The 27,974-nt window shown below is 40.5% G+C and overlaps 1 protein-coding gene across 5 annotated transcripts in view; it reads right to left on the reverse strand.

Annotated features, from left to right (window-relative positions):
* Positions 1 to 27,974, reverse strand: part of COBL (cordon-bleu WH2 repeat protein) — a 295,152-nt gene that overhangs the window by 152,392 nt on the left and 114,786 nt on the right. For 3 of the 5 annotated variants that reach the window (XM_031013212.3, XM_031013211.3, XM_031013213.3), the window contains exons 3-5: positions 24,815 to 25,025; positions 22,294 to 22,522; positions 15,559 to 15,656 (exon numbers count right to left, since the gene is read on the reverse strand). In XM_031013212.3, coding sequence (XP_030869072.2) covers positions 15,559 to 15,656; positions 22,294 to 22,522; positions 24,815 to 25,025 — 538 coding nt within the window. Of the gene's footprint in view, positions 1 to 3,816; positions 3,892 to 15,558; positions 15,657 to 22,293; positions 22,523 to 24,814; positions 25,026 to 27,974 lie in introns of all 5 variants that reach the window. The other 2 variants (XM_055347086.2, XM_031013210.3) reach the window with 1 other exon arrangement.

A 27,974-nucleotide genomic window follows, 5' to 3' on the forward strand; every position in this document is an offset into this window, starting at 1 on the left:
AGAAAAGGGAACCCTCATACACTGTTGGTGAGAATGTAAATTGGCATAACTATTATGGAGAACAGTTTGGTGGTTCCTCAAAAACCTAAAATAGAGCTAGCATATGATCCAGCAATCCCACTACTGGGTACATACCCAAAAGAAAGGAAATTAGTATATTGAAGAGATACCTGCACTCTCCCATGTTTGTTGCAGCACTGTTCACAATAGCTAAGACCTAAGTGTCCATCAGCAGATGAATGGATAAAGAAAATGTGGTACATATTGTAAACCAAAAACGAAATTCTAAGGCTCCCTAACCATCTGAATGGACCCCTCTTCTCAGCCAAGGGGATTCCAGAGTTAACTTAAAAATCTAGTTCAGGCCATGACAGAAGAGGGGGTTGGACATGCCTCAATACACCCTCCAGCATTAACATCAACTCAGACCTTAAGTCTGACAGGAAACATTTACAATATATTCTCTCTGAAGCCTGCTACCTGGAGGCTTCATCTGCATAAAACCTTGGTATCCACAACCCCTTATTTTAATCCAGACATTCCTTTCTACCGATAATAATGCTTTCAACAGACTGCCAATCAGAATATGTTTAAATCTACCTATGAGCTGGAAGTCCCCCAACACCCTGGTTCGAGTTGTTCTGCCCTTCCAGATTGAACCAATGTGAATCTTACGTGTACTGATTGATGTATTATGTCCCCCCAAAATGTATAAAAGCAAGCTGTACCCCAACCCCCTCAGGCACATGTCGTCAGGACCTCCTGAGGCTGTGTCATGAGTGCATCCTTAACCTTAGCAAAATAAACTTTCTAAATTGATTGAGACTTATTTCAGTTACTTTTTGGTTTACAATATACACAATGGAGTGCTAGTCAACTATGAAAAAGAATGAGATCTTGTCATTTGCCAACAACAGGAGTGGAACTAGAGATCATCTTGTTAAGTGAAATAAGGCAGACACAGAAAGACAAATACCACATGTTCTCACTTATTTGTGAGATCTGAAAGTCAAAGTGACTGAACTCATTGACAGAGAGTAGAAGGATGGCACAGGTAGTGGGGAACTCACTGGGGAGGAGGGGATGGTTAATGGGTACAAAAAAGTATATAAAGAATGAATAAGGCCTACTATTTAATAGCACGACAGGGTGTCTATAGTCAATAATTACTTACTTGTACATTTTTAAATAACTAAGAGTGTAACTGAATTGTTTGTAACACAAAACATAAATGCTTGAGGGGATGGATACTCCATTCTCCATGATGTTATTGTTTCACATGGCATGGAGGCATCAAAGTATCTCATGTACCCCATAAATATATATACCTAGTCTATACCTACAATTAAAAGTGGATTAAAAAAACAAATTTATCAATGTTTTCATTATCACATTTGGATTTTTAGTCATAATTGGAAAAGCATTACCCACTCTCATTGTATAGATGAATTCACTTATATCTTCTGCTAGTATTTACATGGTTTCCATTTGCACACTTAGATTTCTGATTCATTCGATTTTTTTCCTACTGTATACAATGAAAACATCTACACTTTTCTTTTTTCCTTATGGCTATTCGATGATCACAACTCTACTTATCAGTTTATTTCCCCCCCACGAATTTGATGTGTTGACCCTGTTGTATACCATGCTTCGATATACAATTAGCTCTACATGTTCTATTCTGCTTCATTGAGCTAGTATAATTGTAATTATAATTACTGTAATTATAAAGGTGCTAAAACCTATTTTTAAAACTGGTAAGGCTTACCCATTCCTCATGCTTTTCGGGGTTTTCCTTATTCTTGCTTATTTTTCCAAGAAAACTTTATAATTAACTTAGCTCTGAAACAAAACCTGACACTGTGATATATATATATACAAAAAAAATCACATACATATATATATATATGTCACATATGTATCACATATATATATAATGAAATATAATTTAGCCTTAAAAAAGAAAACAATCCTGTCATTTGTGTCAACGTGGATGAAACTGGAGGACATTATGTTAAGTGAAATTATCCAGACATAGAAAGAAAAATATTCCATACTCCCATATGTGGAATCTAAAAAGTTGATCTCACAGAAGTAGAGAGAAGCTGGAGAGCGGAGTAGAAGGATGGGGAGAGACTGGTCAACAGGTACAATGTTACAGTTAGACAAGAGGAATACTCTCTGGTATTCTATCATACAGTTGTGTGACTACAGTTAATAATAATGTATTACACATTTCAAAACAGCTAGAAGAAAGGGTTCTGAATGTTCTTACCACAAGCAAATAATTAATGTTTGAGGTAATGGATTTGCTACTTATCCTGATGATGACTACACAATGTGAACATGTATCAAAACCATCATACTTTACCCCATAAATATGTACAATGATTATGAATCAATTAAAAATAAAATCAAATTTAAGAAAAGTTTAAAGAGCCATTGCCACACCCTCTTTCCTCCAAAAGAGTGCCTATGAGCAAAAGAGCCTTAAGTATAATCGTCATTTTATAAGTCTTAATAAGGCATTTTTTTCTTATACCTGCCAGAAGTCAATATCCAGTGTGAATGAATAACAAATCACTTTGCAAGTCAGATGGCTCCCAAATTTTAGCTACTGACGAATTTGAAAGATAATCTAATCAGGTATCATTCAAGGATCATCAAAGGATCATTCAAGATAATTTTTGAGGACAGGTCTCTATGTGATTTTTGGCATGTTAGATCCTGAGAACTTGAGGAATTAAAAAGCACTGCTGTAAGAGAACTTTTATCCTTATATACTATCTATGTAAAGTGTTTCCTGGGGGCTTACTTCAATAAAAATGAAGAGTCACATAATTAATGTTGAACCTTTTCTTATCAGTAAATCACGTTCAAACACAATGGATACATGAAATTTTTTTAATTGTCTTTCATCTTATTAATGTCTTTTCAAGAAAAATTTACTTTCCATGTTTAACAATTATGTCAATAGTTGTAATATATTTATACTGTTTTATTTTGTAACTTTTATGAGAACTCATCTCAGAAAAATATTCTTCTACTTACAGTTTTATAATCACATCAAATAAAAAATATAACTTAGAGAGATATTTTAATTTTATAACATATTTTACTTAAAGTCCGTATTAAAGACTTTCAAGCATAAAATATGAATTGAATAGAATAAAATTTTACATGGGGACTGACCTGGAAATGTGAAATCAAGAAAATATAAACTTTCTTACTGATACAGAAGAGTCTTCCATGTAATTTTTAATAGGTGATAGTAAACATCCAACTTTTATTAGATACATTTAAAATGTCAATATTTATAAGATGTCATGAATTACATTCTCTTGAGTATTTGAAACTATGAAGAAACTTTATAGATGCCAACTGTGCAATGTGAGGGCACAGGTAGTTTTCAGAAATCCTTTCAAAGGCTCCGTGAACAGAGCGTAGGCTCAGAGTTTAGCAGCTGAGAGCTATAGGGTTGGAAAACAGGACTGAGTAGCTCCAAAACCACCAGGCTACTCCTTATGATGCATGATGGTAGTTTCGGGAAGCATGAATTCAATTACCCTAATGAAGGCTTCTCCTGATCATGCTGACTGGCAAATAGAAAAGTAGAAACTAAAATATTCCACGTATTCCAAAAGTAGCATGGGCAACTAAAAAAGAATCAGTAGGCGGCTTTCGACTCTATCTAGACTACAAAAAACAAACCACCAAACTAAACCAGTTTGTGATTTCACTATCTGGAAGGTCGTGCAAAGCAAGAAGTTCCAAGCAATTAGCGGAAGCACCTGCTGGGGCATTAGTACTCACGTTCAAACCCCTTCCTGGGGCAGCCCTGGAGGTGTCCTCATCGCTGTCTGCACCCGACAGCACGAGCTGCTCAGCCTGGAACACAAGCACCAGGCCACGTCATCTCCAGGTGAAAGTTCAGACAGAAAACATAGTCCTTAGCGATCATTAAGGCAAAAATGCCAGTGTGGCCACAAGGCAGCAAACCCTTCACTTAATAGGTGTAATCTTTGCCACTTCTGCCAGTTTATGAACAGACCTGAACCAAAGTGCTCCCTGATTTGGAAATCACAATTTTGAAATCCACACTCATAGGAATGAGTTTTCTTTCTTTCTTTTTTTCTTTCTTTTCTTTCTCTCCTTTTTTTTTTTGACAGTGTCTTGCTGTGTCACCCAGGCTGGAGTGCAGTGGCATGATCTCAGTTCACTGCAATCTCCACCTCCTGGGTTTGAGTGATTCTCCTGCCTCAGCCTCCCAAGTAGCTGGGATTACAAGTGTGTATCACCACACCCAGCTAATTTTTGTATTTTTAGTAGAGACAGGGTTTCACCATGTTGGCCAGGCTGTTCTCGAACTCCTGACCTTGGGTGATCTGCCCACCTTGGCCTCCCAAAATGCTAGGATTACAGGTGTGAGCCACCTCACCCAGCAAAAATATGCAATTTTAAAACAGTAATGGGCCTGAAGTGATGGAGTTAGGTCAGCAAGCAAATTAATTAGGTTTTGAGGACTTCAAAGTTTTTGGTTTTTTGTTTTTTGTTTTTTTTTTTTTGAGCAGAGTCTCACTCTGTTGCCCAGGTTGGAGTGCAGTGGTGCTATCTTGGCTCACTGCAACCTCCACCTCCCAGGTTCAAGCATTCTCCTGCCTCAGCCTCCCGAGTAGCTGGGACTACAGGCACACGCCACCACACCAGGATAATTTTTTTGTATTTTAGTAGAGGCAGGGTTTCACCTTGTTGCCCAGGCTGTTCTCAAACCCCTGAGCTCAGGCAATCTGCCCACCTCAGCCTCCGAAAGTGCTAGGATTACAGGTGTTGGCCACCGCTCCTGGCCCAAGGACTTCAGTTTTAATCACTGCCCAGCTAATTCACTGGGTGTACACAGAAAAATTTCACCAAATATCTCACTCCATATGGTCCAGAAAAGAAAAATGGTAATATTTCTTTCTATTGTACCAAAATTATCTGGTGCAACTGGAAAATTCAATTTCTAGACCCCAACCTGGCCTCTCAAATGAGAATATTTGGGTACATGACCCAACAATCCAATGTTTAAACTAGGTCTCAAGGTGATTCTTAGGTACTTTTGAGAACTGCTGTGTTAGGAGAATAAATAATGTCAAGATGATATAAAACTATAATGCTTTTAAAACTTTAAAACACAAAAGCTTTAAAACAAAAAAGATATTTGCTATCCTTTATTTTAGCCAGTATCATATTTCTTTAAGTATATTTCCTATTAATATTTTACACACACATTCACACACATACGACACATACACATATACACACATACCTATAATTTTTTTTTCCTTTAAGGTGATGTAGTAAAGAGTCACCTTAAGTTTTAAATGGCTCAATAATTCTCCATTCTTAGCATCTGTTCACTGAGACCTCTGCAGACTGTCTGACATCACAGGATTTTACAAATTATTTTTAAAAATTATTTGTTTCCAATCCTTTTTCTTGATAAAGAAATTGATACCACACCATACAATGTAAACCAGTGATTAATGGCAAGGACTTTAGAAAGACAGGCTTGGGTTTGAATTCTGGTGTTTATGAATTCCGGCATTTACCCACACTATGCTCGGCTTGGAGCTGCTCAGCCTAAGTTTCTTCCCTGCAAAATGGAGCTGATAATGCCTCTCTCACCAGGTTTCTAGATAAACTAAACGAGGCTGCATCTAGCACAGTACCTCAAACCATAAAAATCACGAGAAACAGGAAGCTAAAATTTAACACAAAACAATAACAAATTATCCAATAAAGATAAGACTGAAGAAGGGATGTCTAGAGCAAAATATAGTAAAATAAATGAGAAGGAAAGTGATAAATGAAAGATAAGGTATAGAGAAATGAAAAATAAGAGGCAGTGAAATGCACATCAGTCATGTCTCACTCCACCCTTGAACCAAATGGTGACTTCTTGAGGCCACCTGCTATGTGGGCTCCAGTCTAACTGATGCCAAGGAGCCATAAAATGCCACACACTGGACACCATAACTCCTACCCTATACCCCAACAAGGGATAGCCAATCACTAACCAATGTCATCTCTGTAAACCAGTGACAATTCCTGTGGAACAACTTTGTATCAGCCCACTCCTTGTCCCCCTTTGCCTTTAAAAACCTTCTTATAACCATGGCTGAATCTCTCCAAGGCAACCTGAAAGTGTGTCCTAGGCAGTAAGGCTCACCTTTTGCCCAACAAACTCTCTACATTAATCTTGCCTCAGTTTCTTTTTTTAGGCCGACATATCTGGTCTAAGTCGGCAGGATTCAGAGTGCTCCTCACACCAGCACCCAGCGTTTTCTCTCAGACCCAGCTCTTGGTACCAGCAACATATTGGGTCCCCAGCTCCAGAGGATCCCGGGGTGCAAAGGGTGAGACCTCCTGAATCCGGACCACCCTATGATTTTCACCTGGGCTGCCCTTTCCACTGCTCCCTTTCTGGAATGGAGGCTCTATCTCTGCCTTGCAGGGAAGTGATTCAGGCATCAGTGATTAAAGAGGAAAACTACCTTTTCCACCTTGGAGCAGGTAGGTCAAGGTACTGGCAGTTTTGCACTGCTGATATCACTTTACATAGCATGCTTTTAAAACTGCAGCTGCTTTCTACTGTTTATAATTTGGACTTTAAAAATTTGTGACCAATTCCTATTAGTTTTATACCAAAAGGTGCAGGAACGTGAGTTCTCTCACCCCCACATTAAGAGATTTGAGATTTTTTTTAGAGACCGCTCCTTAAACCCCCAGAAAAACTCTTTAAATGCCTAAACTGCCTGCAGACCTTTCTCAGTCCCTTGGAGATGTAAATCTTACCATGTCTTGGAAATGTTAACATGCATTGTATTAGCTAAGCAGCATTCCAGCTGAGAACAGGTTTGATACATAGTTAATGTTCTTGGGACATACCACAACATTTATTTCCTCAGTGGATATCTCTTGCTCAGGAAAGAAACATTTATAAGAAATTAATTTGAATTATTTGTCTCGGATACTCATTTATAATCCTATCTACTGAAGGAAACCAAAATATTCCTCTCCTCAGTACTGGTGATTGGTAGCTGAAGAAGGTTAACATCCAGGGAGACACTGCCCCTTCCTCTGGCTTGCCTGATGGCAGAGAGGCAATTTAGAAAGACAAAGGTTTTCCTGCCTGCCATTCTCACCTAAAGATAGGCTCCATTTTAAGACTTGATTATGGGCTCAGAGACAGCAGTGCCAGGGAATCTAGGTGCAGTCTTTATTCATCCCACAAATTTACCTTCCCACGTTTTCCTGCCTTTTGGCACTACCCCCACGGGCAGCTTTTGTTTTCCTGTCTTTCCCACTGTCTCTTTAAATCCTTAGTCTGGACCTTGTATACAGACGGTCAGCTGAGAAGCTGAGACCCTAGGGAATACGCTAGACAGGACAGATGGGGCTTGTACCCCATTTGCAGCTAGCAAAACCTTCCTTATTTTGAAGTTTTTCTGGTGGCTCTGGGTCTTGTGAGGACTGTGTTGCACCTCTTTGGAGATACTTGGCAAGTCTCTGGTTAAATCGTAACCTTGGTTAAGTCGTGTTAGTTTTGGTGAGTCACTTGGAAAGGTACCTTTGGTTTAAAAGAGGAAAAAATTAAAAAATACAAAAGCAGGGATATTGGCTGATTTGTCCTGGCTAAAATCTGATAAGAGATTGAAAGGATTCAGGAGCTCTCTAGTCAAAAGGTAACTTAATGAATAACTGATATTTGGGATATATATGTATACACACACAGACACACACACACACACACACACATATATGCACCCATAGTTTTTGAGTCCTCTGTTCTCTCTATAAAAGTTTCTCGGTTGATTGAATCTCTTTCTTCTTAAACCCCTGCTAACCAAATAAACTCCCCTGGTCTGCTTCCCTTTTGAGGACATGATTTTTGCCAAAGATAATGTAAAATTCATTGGTATTTACAAAAGCTTAAATTCTCTCTCTGCTTTGAAATGTAAATTTGCTACCTTGTTAAATTTTGTGAGGGCTTTAGGCATATGAGACAGATAAACTTTAACTTGTTCCATTTACAAAGGCACAGTTTGAATCCAAATGTCCTTTTGAACTAGTGAATTTCACCTGACTCATGGCTAAAATCTTAAAATCAAAGCTATGAAATCTTTATTTTTGTCTATGTTTGTATGTATACATGTGTACACATCTGTGTTTGTATATTGTCTACATGGTACCAAACTGACTTATAAGTAAATCAGTTCTCATAAATTTAGTAAATAAGCCCAAGTGCTTTTCAAGTTCATGTGACTTTAGTAATCTTTGGTAAATGAGGCTAGTTTTAAAATTGTTGGTAAAATAAAATAGAAATATTTTCAGAATTTAATTTAGAGATTTTTGCCTGGGTCTACTAGTCAAATAGGTTTAGGCTATTTCTGGTAGGTGTTTAAGGTCATAAAACTGTTGCTTCTGTGATATTGTTGATACCTGTTTGATTCTGGGGTATAGACAAGTGGCCACGGGAAGGCCTGGGGACACGTGGATGTCTGCAGCACCTAGGCCAAGAGCTGTGGGGCAGAGCTACGCTACATGTCTTCCCTGGCTCACTTGTGCCTCCTGAAAATGCTGGGAGGGGTTGGTTCTCCAGGCATTGCTTTCATAACTCTGTCCTTTTTTCTGGGCTCTGTATCAAGATACATAATTAAAATTGCTTACTTCTTAAGACTTTTCACAAATATTTGGGATACTAAGAGTTAACATTGAAATTAATATATGTAATTAAATCTACTAGATAAAAGAGAAACAATTTGTATCCAAAGAGCACAAGAAAAGTAAAATGCATTTTTGGTTTTAAAAAAGGTTATAGCCAGGTGCAGTGGCTCACGCCTGTAATCCCAGCACTCTGGGGGGCTGAGGCGGGCAAATCACCTGAGGTCAGGAGCTCGAGACCAGCCTGGCTGACATGTGAAACCCCACCTCTACTAAAAATACAAAAATTAGCCAGCCATGGTAGCAGGCGCCTGTGATCCCAGCTACTTGAGAGGCTGAGGCAGGAGAACCGCTTGAACCCAGGAGGCAGAGGTTGCAGTGAGCTGAGATCATGCCACTACACTCCAGTCTGGGTGACAGAGAGGACTCTGTCTCAAAAAAATAAAAAATAAATAAATAAATAAATAAATAAATAAATAAAAATTTAAAAGATTATAAAAAAGACATAAAAATATAGTTTTTGTTGGCCGGGCACGGTGGCTCATGCCTGTAATCCCAGCACTTTGAGAGGTCGAGGTGCGTGGATCACATGAGAGTCAGGAGTTTGAGACCAGCCTGGCTAAGATGGTGAAACCCGGTCTCTACTAAAAATACAAAAATTAGCTGGGCATGGTGGTTCGTGCCTGTCATCTCAGCTACTGGGGAGGCTGGAGCAGGAGAATCACTTGAATCTGGGATGTGGAGGTTGCAATGAGCCAAGATCATGCCATTGCATTCCAGGCTGGGCAACAAGAGCGAAACACACTCTCTCACTCTCTGTCTCTCTCTCTCCCTCTCTCTCTCTCTCTCTATATATATACATGTGGTTATATGTGGTTTTTGCTAAAGGAACAACAATTTTGCATGGCCTAAAGGTTATTTAAAAGCTGTTTTAAATTAATGAAATACAAAAATGATAGATAAAACTAAATGGGTATAGGAAGTTAGAAAAAAATGAAAAATATTGCAAAAGGTTATAAAAGATTTATAGAAACTTATCTGTGTGGTCAAAGCTGAATGAGGTTGGATGGATTTGTTTATAAGGTTTTATTAAAATTAGGTTTATTGGTAATAATACATTAATACAAAGGCAAAACTTGTTTTTCTCTTTTGAACAGGGTTTTCATATAGTATTGATAAAAAATAATAAAAGGTTTTATTTACCTTTTGAATAAGCTGCAATAAAAAAAGAAGAGAGAGGAAGACACACTCACCGTGTCTTTATTAGGTCTGAAAACTGAGTCTCTCTTTTTTTTTTCTGAGACAGTCTCGCTCTGTTGCCCAGGCTGGATATGATCTTGGCTCACTGCAATCTCTGCCTCCTGGGTTCAACCTAGTCTCCTGCCTCAGTTTCCCGAGTAGCTGGGAATACAGGTGCCTGCCACCATGCCCGGCTAATTTTTGTATTTTTAGTAGAGACGGGGTTTCTCCAAGCTGGTCAGGCTGGTCTCCAACTCCCGACCTCAGGCAATCCACCCGCCTTGGCCTCCCAAAGTGCTGGGATTACAGGCATGATCTACTGTGCCCAGCCAAGTCTCCTCTTAATCAAAGAGTAAATGTTTTTGCTTTTTGAAATCTTTGAAAAAAATCACTTTGACTAAATGAATATTATTTTACTGTGATCTCATTTTGAAATCAAGTGTTTCAAGCCTTTGACATTTGACAAACTTCCTAAAATGAAACTTCAAATTCTAATGAGCCTTTCTCACACTGAACTAACTTTTGGAGATTAGGGCTCCTGGAAATCCAAACAGGGACCCTGGAACTCCAAGAGAGGCATATTAGGCATATTTGGTATGTGAAAATCATACTGGAAGCATTGTCAAATAAGAGTGTTTAACTTTCTTTTTTGTTTGTTTGGTTGGTTGGTTTTTTTGGGGACAGAGTCTTGCTCTTTCACCCAGGCTGGAGTGCAGTGGCACAATCTTGGCTCGCTGCAACCTTCGCCTCCCAGGTTCAAGCAATTTTTGTATTTTAGTATTTTGTATTTTTGTATTTAGTACTCCTCAGTAGAGATGGGGTTTCACCATGTTGGCCAGGCTGGTCTCAAACTCCTGACCTCAGGTGATCCACCTGCCTCGGCCTCCCAAAGTGCTGGGAATACAGGTGTGAGCCACCGCGCACAGCCAAGAGATGGTGCTTAACTTTCTTCAGGTTATTTTTATATGAATATGCTATTAATATGCATTCTATAATTGTAAAAGATACCGAAAAATTTGATGTGTCTTGACATAAACAGTAAATTGCTTTATTCTGATGCTCTCTTTTCCTAAAAGTTCTTTGTAAATGCCAAAGCATTGTATCTTCAAGGAACCTTATGAAGAAGATCACAACAAGCACTCTGAATACAAGTTTCTGATAATTTTGGAGATCATGCCATTGAACAAGGCAAAAAGAAAAAATCCAGTAATCTAATTTCAAACCTGATGAGTTCATAAAGATCGCTAACCCAACTTCAAGCAGAATAAAAGCTAAGTACATGGCACTGAAGTGACAGAGCACTGAAATGATTTTTGTGACTTCTTTTTGTTTGAAACACAGTAGGTTCTTTTCATGCTTTGTTTTCTAGCATCAAGAAAACTTTTCTTTTTGAGCTATTTATAGCTTACAGCAATTGGGTAAAGTACACTATGGTGGGCAAACTGAGACATTTATCTTTCATTCTACCTGATTTCTCCAAAATTCAGAAACTATTTGTATTTTCATTTTATGGCAATATACTTACTTGCGTAAGTTCAACAAGGATCTGTTTTCTTTTTTTAACAAGACACATTGAAAGCACTGGTTATTTTACAAGGCTTAGACTGGAATGACAGATTTTCAGATATGACCAGACTGGTTTGAAGGGCTGAAGTTGACTTTATAGCCAGTGGACTTAGAAAATGGCTGGCCTGGTTCCTTGTCGACATGGTTCCCTTACAAGGTTGCTGACCTTGTGGTAAGTAAAAGCATGTCACTTTCTGACAAGCCCAGTAATCTCAAGATATTTTGAGATCTCGAGAAGAAAGAAATTCACTGAATTCATACAGGTATTACCGGCACAGTTAGATGGTAAATCCTTAACTTGGCTTCCTAGCCACAAGAGGCTTTTAAAAATCTAATCTGAGATTCCTTAACCAAAAAGTTCCAGCAAAGCCAACTAAAATGAGTCAGTATGGCCACTCTTATTGCTGCATCTTATGCAAATAATCATGCCAAGTATAATAAGTGTAAAACTAATTTTACAAATAAACTGGTTCTACTATGATTTATCTTTGGTAAAACTGGAGGAACTGGAAAAATTATTTTTCAATAACCCACCATTATTCAGTTCTAGCAGACTACTGTTTTTGAGATATTATTATTTGCCCACAATTTGGACTGAATCCTGAATTACCTCCTGGCTACAAGTCCCTAAAGAAGAAGCAGGATGTAATGTTCTGCCTGATGTTTTCAGTTGTTCCCTAATGGAATTCAGGTTTGTTTGATCTGGCATATAAATTATCTTTCTGACTATAATCCAATCCTGTGTGCATTACGCTTTTACTGTTCAGATTATTAATACTATATATTGCTTGTGGTTTTATTTCTTCTGAGAAAACTAAAACGGTATTCCAAAGACTAGAGATGATTCTACAAGCAACAGCAGCTAATAAATTTCTGACGTGACTGAGGTTTCATTCTTGCCACTCTGTAATGCCATCCTAATTTGGCTTTGGGGTTCCCTTAAAATTCCTCACTAAAACATCTTTTCTTTCCTCCCTAACATGGGACAGGGCTATCTGAGAATCACCCTTCCCAGTGACAAGTGACCCCTTGACACTCAGCGTTTAATCATCAATGCTTTCAAGAAGAAATATTTTGTATCAAAAGAGGGAAATGAAGAAATAAATACACTTTTTATCCACAGAATGTGAGCCCCTTTTAATTATCAGGCCCAGGGAAGCATTGAAATGCAGTGGTGGTCATGTCCCACACCCGCCTGAGCTAAATAATTAGCTCTTAAAGCCAATTGCTACTTGAGCTGTAACACTGAGTGAATTTTTTGCCAAGTAGCTACAAAATGCCATACACTGGACGCCATAACTCATCTGCCGCAGTTCAGGAGTGTACAGTCAATCACCAATCAGCGTTATTTCTGTAAACTAGTGAGAATCCTTGTCAAACAACTTTGTGTCAGCCACACCTTCTTCCTTTTTGCCCTAAAAAACCTTCTTGTAACTATGGCTGAATGGAGCATTCCCCAAGGCAAACGAAGTGTGTCCCAGGCTACAGTCCTCAACCTTGGCCCAGATAAACTATCTATATTAATTCTGAGTCAGTTTCTTTCTTTAGGTTGACAATGGTGAAAAACAGCCCCTTGCAATCCACAGACAGGACTCGATCACTGACTGCACCTTCACTGCTGTGTCGACAATGGTGAAAAACAGAAAGTCCCTTGCAATCCACGAACGGGACTGGATCACTGACTGCGCCTTCACTGCTGTATCGAAATGGTGAAAGACAGAAAGTCCCTTGCAATCCACGGACGGGACTGGATCACTGACTGCACCTTCACTGCTGTGTCGACAATGGTGAAAAACAGAAAGCCCCTTGCAATCCACGGACGGGACTGGATCACTGACTGTGCCTTCACTGCTGTGTTGCCAGATGTGGTGTCTACCCACACCCTGAACTATCAGAAGCTGAGTCAGTCTCCACATCTCCAGCTTTTTAGGTGACCTTACTTTGCTAAAAACGAAAGTCTTTCTAGATTTTTTACTTGGTTTTTCTGGCCATTTCATCTTTTACAAGGAAGAAGACACAAAGAGAACAACTACTTGAGGTCTAAGGGTGAGGAATGAGGAATGAGGAATGGTGGATTTTACTGTGAACTGGTGTCCTCAGGATCAAGGAGGACAAGGGTGAACACAGTCCCAGCCAACTTATCTCAAAAACGTCAGGAAAAAAAACCCAACAAGACAACATTCAAAGGGTGAGCAAAAATTCAAATACAAAATTCTGATTCTTTTTTTTTTTGAGATGGAGTCTCACTCTGTTGCCCAGGCTGGAGTGCGCTGGCATGTTCTCATCTCACTGCAACCTCTGCCTCCCGGATTCAAGCGATTCTCCTGCCTCAGCCTCTCAAGTAGCTGGGGTTACAGGTACCTGCCACCACACCTGGCTACTTTTTGTATTTTTAGCAGAGACGGGGTTTCACTGCATTGGCCAGGCTGGTCTCGAACTCCTGACCTCAGGTGACCTGCCCACCTCAGCCTCCCAAAGTGCTGGGATTACAGTTGTGAGCCACCGCGCCCGGCCACAAAATTCTACTTCTGTGATTTCAAGTAATTCTGACAGGAAAGGAAGCTAGGAGAGGAGGAGGGAGAGTAGGGGGGAAGAGAGGGGGAGAGGAAGGGATAGTTGGAGAGTGGAAGGGGATAGAAAATGTCAGGGAGCCAAAGGTCTTACATAGACATGCATGGAGTACAGATTTTTCAAAGGACATGCAGAAACATGGAGAAAAGCACAACATGGGGAAAAGCTCAATCTCTTAAGTACAAGAGAATCACAAAACCATTACCGAAGCTTCAGCAGAGGTGAAGAAAAAATAATCTGAGGTTTGTGAAAAACTCTTAAAGACAGGAAGTCTGCCAGTTCGGCCGAGCTCCACTGGACCTTCTGTTCTCATCTGGCTCTCACTCTCCTCCTCCCTTCCCAAACACCACAGGGCTACAGGGACATGCTGGCTCTGCACGCAGACACATCTGTGTCTAAGCCTGGGACACTAAGAAGGTTACTTTATTTCTCTGAGCTCTGGTATCCACATCAGCAAACCTGGGTAAACCACAATTCTAACAGCAGAGGCTGCACCACAGGCCACTGAAGGGCAGGAAATCAGGTGTCCGGCCTTGGGCTACATGCACCTATCTGCACCATGGCACTGAGAAGGTCTGCACACAAACTTGAGTCCCCAGTCTTCACATCTCTTGTAGAAATATACAGATGGAGCACACTTCCAAACTGAGCTAGTGGAATTAAAACCTAACATTCACTGGAACAGTTTTGTCTTTTTTAGTCTTATTTATTAGTAAGGATAAAATACTAGATATTAGTAAAATATACTTGTGAAGCAAATATAAATACGGATAATGAGCATTTTCTTTTCTTGGTAGTCAGAAGGCATTTATGGGTTTGATAATCTTATAATTAATTATAAAAATCTTCATTTTTATTCTGGGTACTATGACTTAATTACTCTAGAATACTGTATCCAAAATATGACTCTGAGATGTGTTTCATAAACACCAACAAAATCAATAAAATTAACTTATCACATAGTACATTCCCAGATCATATCAGGAGGACCAAAGAACATCTAAAAATTACTAGCAAGAAGACAAGTTCAATGACTGATACTCTTCTCTGCCACGAGGCATAAGCTACAGTTCACTGATAGCAATATTGGCTATTTACACTTAACTATAACATCCATTCACTCATTCATTAATCTAAACAAGATTTACTGAGTTTCAGCCACAGGCAGAGTTCTGTGGAAGTACCGGAACACCCACAGGCAGAAGGGCTCATGGCCCTGGTCATCAGGAGCCCACAGGCTTCCTGTCCCCCTAGTGAATAAACCACCATCACCCAAGATTACTCCTTTTGGAATCAAGTGTGGAAGCACAGCCCGTCATTCCAGTGCATACTAATAAGCTCTCTTTTACCTGAAGGAATTAGTATTCTTAAATAGAATTGTTTAGAAAAGTTCCAGGACAGGTTGAATGCATGTATTTCAAGAGACTATTTTTTTTACATGATACAAAATCATATGTGTATTTAATCCATTACCTTACTATTGCTTCTTTTATTAACTTTGAAAAATCCCAGAAATTTTTTCTTCTCTTTATCTGCGTCATCATTGCCAAGTGATGATTTCCTAAAGGTTTCTGGAAAAAAAAAAGCACTAAGTTATTTTTCAGCATCTGAAACAAGAGATTAAATACTTTACTTAAAAAATCTTAATAAATGAATCCTCTACTCTTAAACTTTTAGTTCTTGTAAGAGAGGGAAAGCCATCAACTATTTCTTTCAAAGCTGTCCGAGCCACTTCAAGTCCTCAGGCCCATTTGGGAAATCACTACAGGTTCTTACACAGTCTTTTAGGAATGATGGAGGCATTTTCTCTGGGTGTGGTTGTGCCCTTTTGGAGAATGACAAAATAAATAAAGTTCTAGGGCAGAGCTGTCCAACAGAAAGCTAAACCAGACCACACATGTAATTTTACATTTCCTAGTGGCTACATTAAAAAGAACCAAGTAAAATTAATTGTAATAATTTCATTTAATCCAACACATCTAAAATATTGTCATTCTATCATGCAGTCCATATAAAAAGTATTGATGAGATATTTTACATTGGTTTTGGTGCTAAGTCTTCACAATCCAGCAGGCCTTTAGGCTTACAGCACATCTCAGTGTGGACTCGGCACATGCAAGAGCCACATGAGGCCTGTGGCTGCCAAATCAGCACAGCTCTAAGACTGCGACATCAGTGCAATACACCTGCTTTAAGAATTATGAGTGAGGTACAAACTTTAACTAAATGAAATAAATCAGCAGCTTTCCTGCTCATTTCCAGAAAATGGAGTAACAGCTATGGGCTCCCCAGGTGGTATTTGAAACAACTGCATCAAATCTCCCAGGAACCACCTTTCCAGATTTTCCTTCCTCTGCTGCATCCAGAATGTTTTCCTTTCAAATTACATTCTCTAGGGGAGCAATTGTTTTCTTCTTTCTTTTTCCTGAAGCTCCAAATCCTCAACCCCTCTTGAATTTTTCTTCATCAGGATTCTAGAGCCAGGTTGGACCCTTCCAAATTCCAGACAAGCACACTGAAGCCCAGATGTGTCTGTCAGCTGACAAGACAGCCATGGGACGTGGTTCCCAAAGCGAGATGGAACCTGCAGCATCAGCATCGCTGGGAACTTATGAGAGATGCGAATGCTTGGGCCCACTCCAGACCCCCAGAACAAGAAACGCTGGGTGCAGGGCCCAGCACTACACAGTCAAACTAGCCCCTAAGGAGGCTTAAGCTGAGGGTCTGGAGAACACGCTTGGGAGTGGTGCTGAGAGATTAAGAGCGCCCATGTGTGAGGCACACTTCAGAAAACCACTTAGCTTCTCCAAGCCTCAGCAGCTTCATCTGCAGGTTGAGGGTGAGTGCGCCAAGCACGCAGACGGCACTCACACAGCTCAGCACACTGCTCACTAGTGTCATGATTTGCTCAGGAAAGGCCTTTGTCATTACTTCATTCCATTCTTCTCTGCCAGGGCATACAGATATGACAAGAAGAAGGAAAGTGGAGGTGTTCCTGGAGGATAGAAAAATGATTTTTCCCATATCACTGCCAACTGATAGCAAGAGCTCTATACCATTGGTGGCAGAATCATGGACTAGGATTTTACAAATTCTGCCATCAGACTATTAATGCAAACAAGGTAACCCTCAATTAACTTCTTGACCTGCTAATATATGATTTCACATTTGAGTTAGAGAACACACACAGCAGTCAGTGCATTAATAACACAGGCGTGAACACTGATAGTGTCCACACAGCAAAGCAAAAACCCAGCACACACGCTCCTGATATCACGCTGTAGGAGCAAAGGTGCACATCCTAGCCACCAGGGCAGGGCCAGGACACTTGGTTACATGCAGGAGGCTCCAGTGGAGGCACTGAGCAGGCTCCGCATCACACAGTACCCAAACCAGAGGGCCCACTGCAACATGGTGCAGCAGCACCAATGCATGTGTGCAAACGTGCTGTAAAGTTAGTTGCAGCAAGCCCTCTATTAGGTACAGAGCTATAAAGAGGAAAACAGAGCACACAGTTAAGACTGCATCTAAACTATTATATGCTTTAATATGTATGTTTATAACCAAGGATGTTTCTAGAATTGAGTGGTATGTGACATGGACCAACAGATGCTCACGAACTGACGATGGGGTTACACTTTCAGTTCACGACGGCTTTATCCAGATGTGACCCCATCGTAAGTCCAGGAGCATACTGAATGCATAGCACTTTCACACCATGGTAAAGTTGAAAAATCTTAAGTTGAGAAATTGTCTATGTTGAAACAGATGGCATCATAGTATCCTACTGATAATCGAGAAGTAGAGCATGTTCCTGGTACACAAGCTGTATTACACCAACCACAGAAAGGACAGACTGCATCAGAAAACTGCAATGAAATCTAGCCTGTTGTTTCTCTTCTTGAATGAGGACAGTGGCTGATCATCACCTCTAAGGACTGAGGTCGGCTCCCTGACGAAGGGTCCACGACAGCCCCGGCACCAGAACTGCCCCTCAACAGTGGGAGAGACACTTTCTCATGCAGCTACAGCCTGCAGCTGTCTGGAGGCACCACGGGCCTGTGACTCACAGTGCTGAGCTGCACCTAACACTGATGGTCTATTTTTAGAGGTGAGGCTTTGGTCTCAGTCACTGACTGATAGGGGCCTCCTATGAGGCCTCTAGAGGCTTGGCAGACACTGAAGAAGAATTGGTTTGGGAGCAAAGTAGGAGAACTCAGTGTTCCCATCAGCCAAAATTTCCAGAGGCTGCCCAGCTATAAAGCAGAGCAACAATGAACAACTGATGCATAGCCAGCCCTTGAACACACGCAAGTGAGCTCTAGAACCCATGGTGCCTATGGTATGATAAGCTGAGGGTGGCATTTATTTTGTTTGAATTTACTCTAATTTACACGTAATTAAATATTAAGAAAAGTCTGGGAACTCACACAGTCTGCAAGAAAGTTTTACTTTCTGAAGCATTACAATGATTTGAAAAATGTTAAAGATGAATTGCAGAGTGGCAGAGAAGGATGAAGGACCCTTAAAGACCAACGAGTCCAAACCACTCACTTGTCTAGAGGAGGAGACTCAGTGACCAGAACAAGGCCAGTAAGCAGTAAATGGAAGGGGGGGACCAGGTCAACATCTGCAAATGTACAATGGGCATTCTACATATGTATATACATATATGTATATATTTAAGTATATATATATATACACACATACATATCTCTATATCTGTCTATATATACATATAAACATCTCTTTCTGTATAGAAATATCTCTATGAAACTTAAATAGATGTTGGAATAAATGCAAAATCTGGACTAATCATTTGCATACTTGTCTATGACAGAAAAGGTTAAATTTTAAAATCCGTACTGTCCCAAATTCTGTAGCATGCAGGATGGCCTTCAGGGGCAGGTAAGCATGGGCAGGCCGAGGTGAAAAGGAAAGGGTGCCTTTCCTGCGCACACCACTTCTGATCTGCCCTGAATTATTGGGCAACAGAATTTGTTTTCTGTAACAGCCTCCCTTATTTCTCATCAATTAGAGCCACACAGCAAATTCTCCTAAGAAGCATTCTTATCTGAACCAACCAGGGAATCAAGAAACCAAACCAAAATCTCATGTCAGCCTGGCATGCACCTTCAGAAGGGCCCCAAGCCAAACTTCCATTCCTTGGAGTCTGGCACAAAAACATCACCTCCGTGCAGCTCTGACCCCAGAGCCATGCATAGTGCAGCCTCACAGGGGGAGCGGGAAGCCCCAGGTTCACTGTACCTTGACAGCTCAGGGAAGGCTCAGACTGAGTTTTGCTCAGATGAACTGGAAAAGGCAGGCAATGAGAGAGTGAGGTCCAGCTTTGAGATGTGTGGGAGTCCCTGGCCCAGGCCTTGGCCCTCACAAGCCTCAGAGGGGGGCTGTCCTGCTGCAGCAGTGAGAAGGTCTCTTGCTGGGTCAGCTTGCCTCTCTGGGCTGGCCCTCTCAGGGCCACAGCTGCATAGCCTGCTAAGCACCGCTGAGGACGCAGGTGGCAGCAGAGCCCTTGGCTTTATCAAGATGCTCCCACCAGGGATTCCAGGGGAGGGCAGGCCTCTGCGTAGCAATGCCTCACCTCCTGCCAGCTGCCCTTCTGTTCTCCAGCAGTGGTAGGGCTCAGGAGTGGACGTCTGTCCCCTCCAAGTGCCTACCAAGAGGAGTGAAAGCAAGGGCTCCTCCAGCAGCACCCAGCAGGCCTGCCCAGGGCGGCTGTAGGGGAGAAAGGGAGCCTCGGAGATGGCCTCTGGACAAGTGTCTTTTCTTTTTCAAATATTTGACAGTGAGCAGGAGGCAGGCATTTGGCAGGGACGGTAATCAAATGTCACAGCTGGCATGGCACAGGCATGGTCCAGACGAAAGGGATGCTGACCACAAGGCTGGAGCAGAGCCCCCATGGTGGGGAAGCTCGTGGTGCCTTGGGGGTGGGGTGGAAAGGGCCAAAATGTCCAAAGGAGTAGAGAGGGGGACTTGGAGGTTTGGGAGCAGCTACTTCCAACCAAGGGCAGAAGTGCTTCCAAATCTGAACGGCCAAGCTGACCGCACCAGCATGTTCTGCTCTGTCCCATATGAGGATCAGAAGAGATGCTCTGGGCCCCTGACCACATGAACACTTCAGCTCCTACATTCCCAATGACCATGGGCTATCCTGGGTCCTCTCCTTCACAGACAGGCAGGTTTTATATCACTTCTCCCAAGTGCCAGGTTCAACATCTACCTTTCAAGATACATCCAAGTGGTGGCATGTAACAGAAACACTTGTAAGCCTTTTTATTTCAGATACCTGAATATGAAAGTTTTCCTTTTATTTTTCTTTTTATCTTAACAAATGGAAGCTGTTTCCAAAGAGTCATGTAAACCAAATTTAAATAGTGCTGATATACTCAGTGCCACCAGGCCTTTGCAGCAATGCTGAGAGTATTTCTGTCTGTGTTTTAAAAAAGACACTGGATAAAACACAAGATGCATTATTCTCAAATGTCAGAGTACTTTTTTTTGAAGAAATAAACAGTCCATGTATCTTATACTCAACTGAGCCAAAACCCTCTCTTGAATGTCAAATCAGATCTAGATGCCAGATACCCAGGAAGACAAGGGCAGACTTGGCGGGGAGAGGAAGGCTGGACAGAGATTCCACTATGATCATGGATTTCACAATAAACTTGGTATTAAGAAAAAATATGGCCAGGCGCAGTGGCTCAGGCCTGTAATCCCAGCATTTTGGGAGGCCAAGGCAGGCGGATCACCTGAGGTCAGGAGTTCGAGACCAGCCTGGCCAACGTGGTGAAACCCTGTCTCTACTAAAAACACAAAAATTAGCCGGGCATGGTGGGAGGTGCCTGTAATCCCAGCTACTCAGGAAGCTGAGGCAGGAGAATCACTTGAACCTGGGAGGTGGAGGTTGCAGTGAGCCGATATTGCACCATTGCACTACAGCCTGGGCTATAAGAGTGAAACTCCATCTCAAAAAAGAAAAAAAAGAAAAAGAAAAAAATACATTTTTGTTGGAAAAAATTAGAAAAAAAGTCATAGAAAAACAGGAAAAACTTGAATATGTATATATTTTTTAAACTCAACCTATTCAATATTTGTGGAATAATGAAACAGAGACAACAGACATCAAATGAGGCTCATTAGAAGAGAAACTTTTACGAAGTCCATTTTGATCATTCTAAGGTCAAGGAATATAACATTTCCTTTGGCCTGACAGTAGCAGTTAGCACTCTATATCAATCAGAAACATGTGCTTACACAACATAACAGTCTCTGCACCAGCAAGGCCTCTGGGCTGCCACTCTCACCAGTGGCTCTAACTGTGGCCTCATACTAAAAGCCAGATTCACATGATGAGCAGGATGACACTGGCAACACAGTGAGGAGGCCTAAGGTGGCCCTAAAGTTATCTTCAGGAATGGATCTCACGCACTGTAATTGTTCAGTTTTAGAGAACAGCTAAATGCATTTCTGCCACTGGTTTTAGACATGAGCAATGTTTGAAACCTGGGAACAGCAGCTAATGGCAACTGAAAAAGAAAATCAAGATAATTTTTTTTTTTTTTAAAGAGACAGGGTCTCACTCTGTCACCTAGGCTGAGGGCAATGGTGCAATCATAGCTCAGTGCAGCTTCAACCTCCTGGGTTCAACCAATCCTCCAGCCTCAGCCTCTCCAGTGGATGGGACTACAGGAATGGGGATGCACCACCACGTCTGGCTAATTTTTAAATTTTTTTGTAGAGACGGGGTCTCACTATTTTGTCCAGGCTGGTCTTGAACTCCTGAGCTCAAGCCATTCTCCTGCCTCAGCCTCTCAAAGTGCCAGAATTACAAGTGTGAGCCACCAACCCACAAGGAAGTATTATAGATGGTTTGGAGTAGTTACTTCAGAGCATAAGCTCTAATCTCGCCTCACCTTTTCCCCTTTTACTTATGTCGTGGAAGTTTGCAGGGAGACAAAGGATAAAGGACATGTTCAGGGCTGGGAGAAAGGAGGCACAGCTCAATCCAGAGGAATGAAAACAGGCCAAATTTCTTTTTTGCCTACTTCAACTTGACTTGCCTGGAACTTCATGTACCCATCTCTCCCTGGCGCTACCGAGAGTGCTGGGGAGAGCCAACAGGGGACATGTACACGCCGCGCATCCGTGTGATTACGGGCAGGTGCGTGAGACGCAGCGGGGCCTCACCTCTTCTGTTGTCCCACGCGTAGAGCTCCTTTATCCCGAGCTCATTCAGGGACTTGGACAGCTCCAGCTCCTCTCCGGCAATGTTGTCCCTGAGGAGAACCACGTGCTCTGGGCTGACCTCACACTTTGCACAAATGACTGGGAGAATATTCTGGAGAGGAACCTCAGGGCTCACACGCACAACAGCTTTTTGTGTCCGCAGGTAATTCACGACCAAACGCACAGATTTCTGGAAGAACACACGGGCAAAAAGAATTCGGTAAGATATCCTCCCATAAGCCTTCAACTCTTGTGTCAATTTGACAATTGGGTGTGGCAGGATTGTGTGTAGCCTGAATCCTTCTTCCACAAATTGAGTGAGTCATGGGGGAAACAGCATAATGAATATTGAAAAACAAATGTCTAGAATAATACATTTGGCTTAGAATCTCTTGCTAGTGAACAAGCTGCTAACAACACAGCGAAATAAACATCAGGGAAGACTCTACATTTAAAATCCAACACATATACTTTACTGTCTTCCAAGGGTTCTGGCCAGATGTGAACACATGGCACTTATATGCATTTTCTAAAAAAAATAGTTTGGAAGCAGTATGAATAATTTGAAGAAAAACCCTCCAAAAACATGACATGAAAGTTTTAAGGAGTCAAAATATCCACATAAATACAGGAATATCTATATATGTACATAGATATATATATATAAATACATATATACTGTATATATGTACTATATACACACATATATGAAACATATACAGTGTGTACACAGACTTACATGTATTTATGCATACACACTACACACACGTATTTAAGCTATATTTTAAAAAATACCAGGCATATAATAATCAGGAAGAAAAACACTCAGTTGACTAATGCTAATTCTAAATGACCGCAGATAAAGTGGTAGTCATTTTTCTCCCACTTTTACTGATCATTTTTCTTCCGCTTTTACTGATCACCCTAATTGTGCTAAGACACTGTAGAGCTGGACACAGTAAATGTAGATTGAACAAAAGAGCAGCAAAGGAAGGCCTCACGCTCTCTTCCAGCCTGCGTACCAGGGCCCAGTGGCTGGGATAACAATGCATTTTGGGAGAAAAGACGGAACCTACTGCTCCTTTACTGGTCCTCTCCTGCCCTAACAAGTGGAATCATGCAGATGCCTGGGCTCACCTGCCCTGAGAAGCAGGAAGTCAAGGGAAGATGCAAGGTATATACAGAGATGCTCTGCCTCAAATACTGTTTACTTGAGGAATAAGGGGAAATCTCTGGTCAGAGTGTTCCAGAGTAACAGTGAGAATGCACTAACCAATCAATCCTAGAAATTAATAGGAGATTAATGTTGGCTGCATTACCATTTTTAAAAGCAGGAAAATTTAGAAGATCTGCTAAGAATCTGAAAGTAACATTGCTTTTAATTTTAGCTAAAAGATTAATATCAAAGCCTTATATAAAAGTACAATAAAGCTGGGTATGGTGGTTCAGACCTGTAATCACAGCACTTTGGGAGGCTGAGGTGGGTGGACCACCTGAGGTCAGGAGTTCAAGACCAGACTGGCCAACATGGTGAAACCTTGTCTCTACTAAATACACAAATTAGCCGGGTGTGGTGGCATGCATCTGTAGTCCCAGCTACTCAGGAGGCTGAGGCAGAAGAACTGCTTGAACCTGGGAGGCAGAGGTAGCAGTGAGCCAAGATCACACCACTGCACTCCAGCCTGGGCAACAAGAGTGAAGCTCCATCTCAAAACAACAACAACAAAAACAATAAAAGTATATAATAAGCTACTAGAATTAATTTTAATTAATAAACAAAAGCCTGGAATATAGCTATGTATATAAGATATTCTCCAAATGCAATGAATAAATATTTCTGACATCAGTTTTTCAAAAAAGTTTTTTTCCCTTTTTTTTCTCTTCCTCTGGGAAGATGTTTAAATCTTCTATGGATACCAACTGCTTCCTGAGTCAGGAAGAATTCTAGAACTACACTGTCCAATCAGGTAGCCATTAGCTAGTGGCAATTTAAATTTAAAGTTAAAATTAAATTAAAAATTCAGTTTCTCAATCACACCAGCCACATTTCAAGTGTTCAAAAGCTGTGTCAATTAAAATGAAAAAAGAAAAATCTACATGAATATTTTAGATATTTAAGTTATAATAAACATACCAAATTTTTTAAAAAGCTGCATGCAGCCAGTGGCTATCATATTAGAAAGTACAGAATTAAAGACCATGTCCCTCTTTGAATGAAGGTCTAATGGATAGCTCCACTGTAGATCAATTCCTCTTCTATAATATATAAAGAAGCAATGTTACAACAATAAACATTATTCAATTGTGTACATTTTGTCTCCTAAAACAAACTCTGTTTAGTGCCTAGCTTTGCCTGGCATGAAAGTAGCAGCCTCAGCCACAGCTCTCTGCACTGTACTTCGATAAGAAGAGCCACACTGGCCCCTACTCAGGACCTGCCACACATTCAGACACAGGTATCTCCATGTAGGTACCAACTAACCTCAGGCACCTTAGGGGGACCAGGCTTAACCTTCTCTTCAGGAACTTTTTCTTTCAGAAACACAGTATGCACATTCAGGGTCCCAATCAAAGTATTTGGCTTAAAACTCAAAGGTTGTTGGGTTTCTGAAGACCGAATTTCAAGGGCGTGGTGGGATGGATTCAGGTGGTTCTGAAGGCAAAGTTCAACCAGTAGGTCCATCATCGCATGGCTGAAAAAAGGAAAACAAATCATGATTATTAGGAATGACTGCACTCTCTCTTTTGCCTGGCTAAATAAGGGTAGAACAAATGAACAAGTGGATGAATGAGCAAATTAGATATGCTTATGAAAAAAGACAACAGAAGCTCATTAATTCCTTCTGCATGGTTGTAGAGCAATATGTTAACATTTTCAGCACTAACAAACAACACTATTGAAAGAGAAAAATCATAATTAATAGCTTGGAAAATAGTCATATTTTTAGTTAAATCCAAGGGTATGTTGAGTTGGATCATCTAAGGTCTGTTAGCACAAATATTTTTCATGCATACAAGACACTAAATTTTCAGTTATTCAGAAATATAATGTATCTTTTTTATTTAACTTTTAAGTTCAGGGGTACACGTGCAGGTTTGTTACACAGCTAAACTTGTGTCATGGGGGTTGTACAGCTTATTTTATCAACCAGGTATTAATCCTAGTACCCATTAGTTATTTTTTCTGATCCTTTCCCTCCTCCCACCCTCCATCCTCTGAGAGACCCCAGTGTTTGTTGTTGTTCCCCTCTATGTGTCCATGTGTTGACATCATTTAGCTCCCACCTATAAGTGAGAACACGCAGTATTTGGTTCTCTGTTGTTGCATTAGTTTGCTAAGGATAATGACCTCTAGCTCCATCCATGTTTTTACAAAGGACATGATCTTGTTCTTTTTTTTAATGGATACATAGTAGTCCATGGTGTATCTGTACTACATTTTCTTTATCCAACATACTATTGATGGGTCTTTAGGTTGATTCCATGTCTTTGCTATTGTGAATAGTGCTGCAATGAACATACACATGCATGTGTCTTTATGACAGAATGATTTATATTCCTTTGGGTATATACCCAGTAATGGGATTGCTGGGTTGAATGGTAGTTCTGCTTTTAGGTCTTGGAGGAATTGCCACACTGTCTCTTCCACAATGGTTGAACTAATTTACAATCCCATCAACAGTGTATAAGTGTTCCTTTTTCTCTGCAACCTTACCAGCATCTGTTGTTTTTTGACTTTTTCATGATAGCCCTTCTGACTGGTGTAAGATGGTATCTCATTGTGGTTTTGATTTGCATTTCTCTAATGATCAGTGATGTTGAGCTTTTTTTCATGTTTGTTGGCCTCATGTGTGTCTTCTTTTGAAAAGTGTCTGTTCATGTCCTTTGCCCACTTTTTCTTTATTATTATACTTTAAGTTTTAGGGTACATGTGCACAACGTGCAGGTTTTTAATGGGTTTTTTTTTTTCTTGTAAACTTGTTTAAGTTCCTTTTAGATGCTGGATATTAGACCTTTGTCAGATGCATAGTTGGAAAACATTTTCTCCTATTTTGTAGGTTATCTGTTTACTCTGTTAATAGTTTCTTTTGCTGCGCAGAAGCTCTGTAGTTTAATTAGATTCCATTTGTCAAGTTTTGCTTTTGTTGCAATTGGTTTCGGAGTCTTCATCATAAAATTTTGACTGTTCCTATGTCCAGAATGGTATTGCCTAGGTTGTCTTCCAGGGTTTTTATAGTTTAGGTTTTAAATTTAAGTCTTTAATCCATCTTGAGTTATCTTTTGTACATGGTATGTGGAAGGGGTCTAGTTTCAATCTTCTGCATATGGCTAGCCAGTTCTCCCAGCACCACTTATTGAATAGGGAGTTCTTTCCCCATTGCTTGTTTTTGTCAGCTTCATCAAAGATCAGATAGTCGTAGGTGTGTGATCTTATTTTTGGGTTCTCCATTCTGTTCCATTGCCCTATGTGTCTGTTTTTGTATAAGTAGCATGCTGTTTGGTTACTGTAGCCCTATAGTATAGTTTTAAGTCAAGTAGCATGATGCCTCCAGCTTTGTTCTTTTGCTTAGGATGGCCTTGGCTATTTGGGTTTGTTTTTTGGTTCTTTGTGAATTTTAAAATAGTTTTTTCTAGTTCTGTGAAGAATGTCATTGATAGTTTAATAGGCATAACATTAAATCTATAAATTGCTTTGGGCAATATGGCCATTTTTAACAATATTGATCCTTCCTTTCCATTTGTTTGTAACATTTCTGATTTCTTTGAGCAGTGTTTTGTAGTCTCCTTGTAGAAATCTTTCACCTCGCTGGTTAGCTTCATTCCTAGGTATTTCATAATTTTTTTGTGGCAATTGTGAATGAGACTGCATTCCTGATTTGGCTCTCAGTTTAACTGTTATTGGTTTTTAGGAATGCTAGGGGTTTTTGTACATCGATTTTGTATCCTGAGACTTTGCTGAAATTGTTTTACCAGCTTAAGAAGCTTTAGGGCCAAGACTATAGGGTGTTCTAGATATAGGATCATATCATCTGCAAATGGAGATAGTTTGACTTCCTCTCTTCCTATTTGTATGCCCCTTATTTCTTTTTCTTGCCTGACTGCCCTGGCCAAAATTTCCAGTACTATGTTGAATAGGAGTGGTGAGAGGGGGCATCCTTGTCTTATGCTGGTTTTCAAGGGAAATACTTCCAGCTTTTGCCCATTCAGTATGATCTTGGCTGTGAGTCTGTCATATATGGCTCTTATTATTTTGAGGTATATTCCTTCAATACCTAGTTTATTCAGAGTTTTTAACACGAACGGATGTTGAATTTTATCAAAAGCCTCTTCTGCATCTTTTGAAATAATCATGTGGTGTTTGTCTTTTGTTCTGTTTATGTGATGAAATACATTTATTGATTTGCATATGTTGAACCAACCTTGCATCCCAGGAATAAAGACTACTTGATCGTGGTGGATAAGATTTTTGATGTGCTGCTGGATTCAGTTTGCCAGTATTTTGTTGAGGATTTCTGCGCTGATGTTCATCAAGGATAGTGGCCTGAAGTTTTCTTTTTGTGTGTGGTGTCCCTGTCAGTTTTTGGTATCAGGATGATGTTGGCCTCATAGAATGAGTTAGACAGGAGTCCTTCCTATTTATT

This window comes from Gorilla gorilla, chromosome 6 (genome assembly GCF_029281585.2).
Source record: "Gorilla gorilla gorilla isolate KB3781 chromosome 6, NHGRI_mGorGor1-v2.1_pri, whole genome shotgun sequence".
NCBI classification, from domain to species: Eukaryota; Metazoa; Chordata; class Mammalia; order Primates; family Hominidae; genus Gorilla; species Gorilla gorilla.